Genomic DNA, 5,522 nt, shown 5'->3' with positions numbered 1-5,522 from the left:
GTGCTGACAGCAAAGGCTGGGAGGGGGGAATTGGGCATCTCCCTGTCAGCCCTTCACTGAACATGTTTTTCCCCTACCAAGTCTGTCAGTCTCCTCTCCCACCCAGCAGAGCCTCTGCCCTCAAGGCGCTGGGGTCCAGGGCAGGAGCTGCCTCCTCTGCAGCCTGAGCTCCAGCAGAGGAGACTCTCCTGAGTGCCCATCTCTCCCTCCCTGGCCTTGCCTCACTTGGCAGAAGCCCTGGGGTCTTTCTCCTGCTTTCTCCACCTGCCCCTGCTGCTGCTGTTTTCAGGCTCTCTAGGGATGGGCTTTGCAGCAGCAGCTCAGCAACTGCCCCTGCACGTCCTGCCATGCAGCTGTGTCCATGGGAGCAAGGTGCCCAAGGCCTCTTCTAGCCTGGGGGGGTCTGGGCAATGCAGTCCATAGGGTGGGGATAAAGCTGGCTCTCTGTTCAGGACACCCCATCTTCAGGGCATCCAGAAGCTCACAGCTCTTCCCTGGGGAGGGGACTGTGGAGATCGTCTGCATTTTGCAAGTGGCTTATCCAGTTTCCTTTCCAGTATCCAGTTTCCTGTCAGGGCAAGAGCTGAGTGTGACCATCCTGTGGCTCAGAGAGGTGTGAGCCAAGGGCAGCTGAGAGCAAGACTGAGGGACAGACCATCTCTCCTCCCTATGCACTAAGGGTCCAGCCCTTTGCCTGCCAGGGCTCTCAGGGTAGCACTTGTAGTGTAGCAGAAAGGCCAAGGATGCCTGCCTTCCACAAACCCCCTCAGGTGGGACAAGGAACAGGAACAAAAGAAACAAAACCAAAACCCACAGCTCTCCTCTGCAGTCGGGTGAGTTGGGAGGGACAATTGTGAAATGGCATTGATTTCTTGAGGGGATTTAAACAGAGATCACTCCTGGTTTCTCTCTGCCTGTTGGTGCACAGCAGGACTGACTCCTCCGGTGCCCACAGCAGAATCCCCTGCTCCCCATTGGGCCCTCAGCCAGCAGAAAAGAGAGTTGCAGCCAGGCAGCTGCATGAAGGTCTTTCTGGAAGGAGAGAGAGAGGCTGGCGGAGGGTGTTTCTGTGAGAAATGGAGCAGGTTTTGCTGAGAGTTGTGTGTCCTAACTCTTCACTGCCTTTTCCTCCTTGGACAGGCTCCCATACCCAGAGGAAGCAAATGTCCAACAGCAGCTCCATAACCAAGTTTCTCCTCCTGGCATTTGCAGACACACGGGAGCTGCAGCTCTTGCACTTCTGGCTCTTCCTGGGCATCTACCTGGCTGCCCTGCTGGGCAACGGTCTCATCATCACCACTGTAGCCTGTGACCACCACCTCCACACCCCCATGTACTTCTTCCTTCTCAACCTCTCTGTCCTCGACCTGGGCTCCATCTCCACCACTGTCCCCAAAGCCATGGCCAATTCCCTGTGGGACACCAGGGCCATCTCCTACCAAGGGTGTGTGGCCCAGGTCTTTTTCTTTTTCTTTTTTATAACAGCTGAGTATATTCTTCTCACTGTCATGGCCTACGACCGCTACATTGCCATCTGCAAACCCTTGCACTATGAGACCCTCGTGGGCAGCAGAGCTTGTGTCCACATGGCAGCAGCTGCCTGGGGCAGTGGGTTTTTCTATGCTGTGCTGCACACTGTCAATACATTTTCACTACCACTCTGCAAGGGCAATGCCCTGGACCAGTTCTTCTGTGAAGTCCCCCAGATCCTCAAGCTCTCCTGCTCAGATACCTACCTCAGGGAAGCTGGGCTTCTTATGGCTAGTGTCTGTTTTGCATTTGGGTGGTTTGTGTTCATTGTGGTGTCCTATGTGCAGATCTTGAGGGCCGTGCTCAAGATCCCCTCTGAGCAGGGACGACACAAAGCCTTTTCTATGTGCCTCCCTCACCTGGCCATAGTCTCTCTGTTTATCAGCACTGGCATGGTTGCCTACCTGAAGCCTCCCTCCATCTCCTCCCCATCCCTGGACCTGGTGGTGTCAGTTCTATACTCGGTGGTGCCTCCAGGAGTCAACCCCCTCATCTACAGCATGAGGAACAAGGAGCTCAAGGATGCCCTGTGGAAACTGACCCAATGGACATAGCGTCACTGACAACAGCCTGCCTCCGAGCACTTCACATTTCCCGGAGCTTCTCTAAGGCCAGCAGTCTGCTTTTTTCCCTGAAAGAATTCTACTTACATATAATTTTCTAGGTTGTTACTTCTAGTCTTGAGGCTTTATCCCGTTGGGTGTGACCCTAGCACCACATTGTGTCAGCTGTGACCTGTCTAAGAGCAGCTCTTCAATAAAAGGGGATCTCCTGGGTGCAGTGCCTGAAGGTTGGGCTCTTCCTCCCAAGTGGCTGCCACTAAAATGTCCAAGGAATTGGTGTTTTAAAATTCTTTTCTCCTTATGTTCTCCCTGTGTTTCTGCTTTAGCTCACAGTACAGTTGGGTTCCACTGGACCAGAAGTTCTGGTTTTAAAGGCTCTCTTCTTGGCCTAAGATGGTGCATGAGCTCCCCATTCCCTCCTCAGGCTGCTTCACATATGTCAGGACTCATGGCATATAGCCGTCTTTATGGAAATGAATTTGGAGCAGTCAGGAGAGGACAAGGGCTCAAGACGTGCCCTGGGGTGGGAGTGAATGGAGGCACACCAAGTGAAACACCCTCAAACATCCCAAAAGCAAAGCACTACATCAAGGTATGCACAAAGAAGGACTCTGCAGTGCCATGGGAGTCAGTGTGGCCCAGTGGGCATGGCAAAGGGAGACTGGAGAGATGCGGCAGGTGCCTGAGGAGCCCCAGGGCCAGGACTCTTGTGCTGTCTTAGGGAGAGGGGCTGGTTGGGGAAGAGAAGAGTGCAAATGCAGTCGGGGTTAGGGACAACCTGCAATATGAATGCAGCAGAGCTAGAGATTGACTGGCCTCTGTTTCTGCTTGCCCTTTTGGCCAGCAGCAGCTCTGGGGCTGGTGGGGAGGCTGACCCCCCTGTCTGACCTCCAGGAGCTGCTGTGCCCTTCAGAGCAGCCGGAGCTGTGGCTGAGTGCCCAGAGTGCTGCAGCCCCCTGTGGTGGGCACTGCCATGGGGCCAGGGGAGGTGTGGAGAGCTGGAGCTGGGGCTGGGCTGGAAAAGTCCTGGAAGAGGAAACACCAGTGCAGAGCTAAGCTGTGTGAGTGTGCAGGAGAAGGGCACACAGCAGGGTGCTCACAAGGCAGAGCCAGGTGACAAAATGAAGGAAGCAAGGCGCCAAAGGTGCAGAAGAGAGGGGCTCGGTCTGTGCCATGTTCCCTGCACACCCTGGGGAAGCTGCCCTAGGAAAATTGTCCCAGACCGGTCCCACACACCAGCCGTTTCCATCTCTGGCCATACACCCCAGGCCTGAGAAGGGACCTTTGCTGTACGATCACCTCTGTCCTCCTCTGAGGCTCAGTGATACCCAATTCCACAGCCATTATTAATAAAGAGGAAACCAGTTTCTTACTGACACTCTTTACACACCAAGTCCCAGAGCTCTTGCCACAGCTGCTCTCTCAGCCAAGCCCATTCTCAGACAGCTCCAGCTAGAGCAGGTGCTCATGGCCTTGTCTTGACAAATACTGAAACTGTCCAGTGATTCAGATCCCACCAGCTGGCCTGGGTCCTTGCCCCAGTGTTTGACTCTGAGGGATTTCTCAAAACCCCAGCTCTCTCTGCCTCTCCTTGTCCATAATGTGCTCCAGGCCCCAACCATCCTTCTGGCCTCTGCAGGACTTGCTCCAGTCTGTCAGGGTCTGTATTGTGTTGGGAAGCCCCATACTGGGTGCAGCAGTCCTGGGGTGGTCCTGTGCTGGGTTAACATTGACCAGCAGCCAGACAGCCACCCAGCCGCTCACTCACTCCCCCAGCTGAACAGGTCAAGGGGAGAAAATAAATCAGAAAAGCTCATTGGTCAAGGTGTGTGTGGGTAAAGAGGCCAGAAATGTTGGCACTGTGGTAGGTGTTTGGTTTGGTTTGACCCCAGGCAGCAGCTAAGCACCCACAAAGTCATTTGCTCACTCTCCCCTACCCCCACCACCCCCAGCAGGATGGGGGAGGGAATTGGAAGTGCAAAAGCAAGAAAAATCATGGGTCAAGACAAAGACATTTTAATAGGTGAAGCAAAAGCTGTATCTACAAGCAAAGCAAAATGAGGAATTTATGCACTACGTCCCATCGGCAGGCAGATGTTTAGCCATTTCCAGGAAAGCAGGCCTTGGGAAGACAAATGCCTTGATCACAAATATCTCCCCTTTTTCCTTCTTCCGTTGAGCTTGTGTTGTTTTGTTTTTTTTCCTGAGCCTGCCATCATAGGCAATGGAATATCCCTTTGGTCATTGTGGGCCAGCTGTCCCAGCTGTGCCCCTGCCAACTTCTTGTGTCCCCCCAGCCTACTTGCTGCAGGGGCAGAGTGGGAAAAAGTGAAAGCCTTCATGCTCTGCAAGGACTCTTCAGCAATAGCCAAAACACTGTTGCGTTCTCAGTGCTGTATTAGTAACAAATCCAAAGCACATCACCCTGTGGGCTGCTATGAAGAACATTAACTCCATCGCATCCATTTACAGGTCATACAGTCAGGGTGAGGAATGAACAATGTCTCGATTAAATGATCTGAGGAAATCAGTGGATCACAGGACCTGGCTCTTGTGGGGGACTCAGTTTCCTCAGTGTTCACTTGTCAAGTGAGACAGCAGGATGCAAACCTTCCAGGAGGTTTCTTGTGCTGTTTGTGGAAACGTTCTTAGGAGAGCTGCCAAAGAGTCCCTTCAGTCTTCTGCTCACCTGGACCTGGCACTCCCAAAAGAGGAAGAGCTGGTCAGGCATGTGAATACCAGTGTCAGCCTTGGCTGTAGTGACCATGAAATGCTGGTCTCCTAGATCTCCAAGGACGTGGGGAAGAACTATGGAGGGCACTGGCAGGTGGGATCCCATGGGGGCAGTGTCAGTGCCCTGAGAGCATCCCTAGGCCTTCATGGACCCGACCAGCCTAACGTGGGGCCTGGACCCACAACTCTGTCCATGGGCCCAGGGGACCATTGAAGCCCAAGCCTGAGCTTCAGCCCCAGCTTGAGCTATGCTGTAGGTGTACTGGTTTCCAGACCAGCCATAGACACAGCCTTGCCTGTCCATGAACCCTGTTGATTGGGGCTTGCAGTCTCACTTCCCAGCTCGGTTCTTTATGGGGTGTACAATGAAATGACACTGTGGCCCTCCAAGTGCCACACCCCAGGTGATTCACAGAGGCCTAGGGTCTTCTGCTTCCTTTCTTCCCATCGCTTGGTCATGTTTGGGGAGGAGAGGAAGGAAAAGCAGGTGAGCTTTCTGGGTGCCAATTGTGGAAAGTGGGCAGCAGAGCCATCCAAGTGAAATGATCGAAAGGCTCTATTAGTTGAAAACTCCTTTCTTGGAGCTCCTTTCTTGGAGGCTGAAATCTTCAGCAGGAACCTGGAAGCCCTGAGATCCCTCCATCTCCCTCTCTTTAGTAATTAAGTTGATAGTATCCAAGTCAGAGGCTTTTTTCA

General features: G+C 53.4%; 1 protein-coding gene across 1 annotated transcript; it reads left to right on the top strand.

The window, feature by feature from the left end:
- Positions 1–1,163: 1,163 nt before the first annotated feature.
- LOC140645609 (olfactory receptor 14A16-like) lies at positions 1,164–2,132 on the top strand. Its single transcript, XM_072849065.1, has one exon. The coding sequence runs from the start codon at positions 1,164–1,166 to the stop codon at positions 2,082–2,084; it is 921 nt and encodes a 306-aa protein (XP_072705166.1). The 3' UTR covers positions 2,085–2,132.
- Positions 2,133–5,522: the final 3,390 nt, after the last annotated feature.

Source organism: Ciconia boyciana, chromosome 35 (genome assembly GCF_034638445.1).
Source record: "Ciconia boyciana chromosome 35, ASM3463844v1, whole genome shotgun sequence".
Lineage (NCBI taxonomy): Eukaryota > Metazoa > Chordata > Aves > Ciconiiformes > Ciconiidae > Ciconia > Ciconia boyciana.
This window is presented reverse-complemented; position numbering and strand designations above follow the sequence as displayed.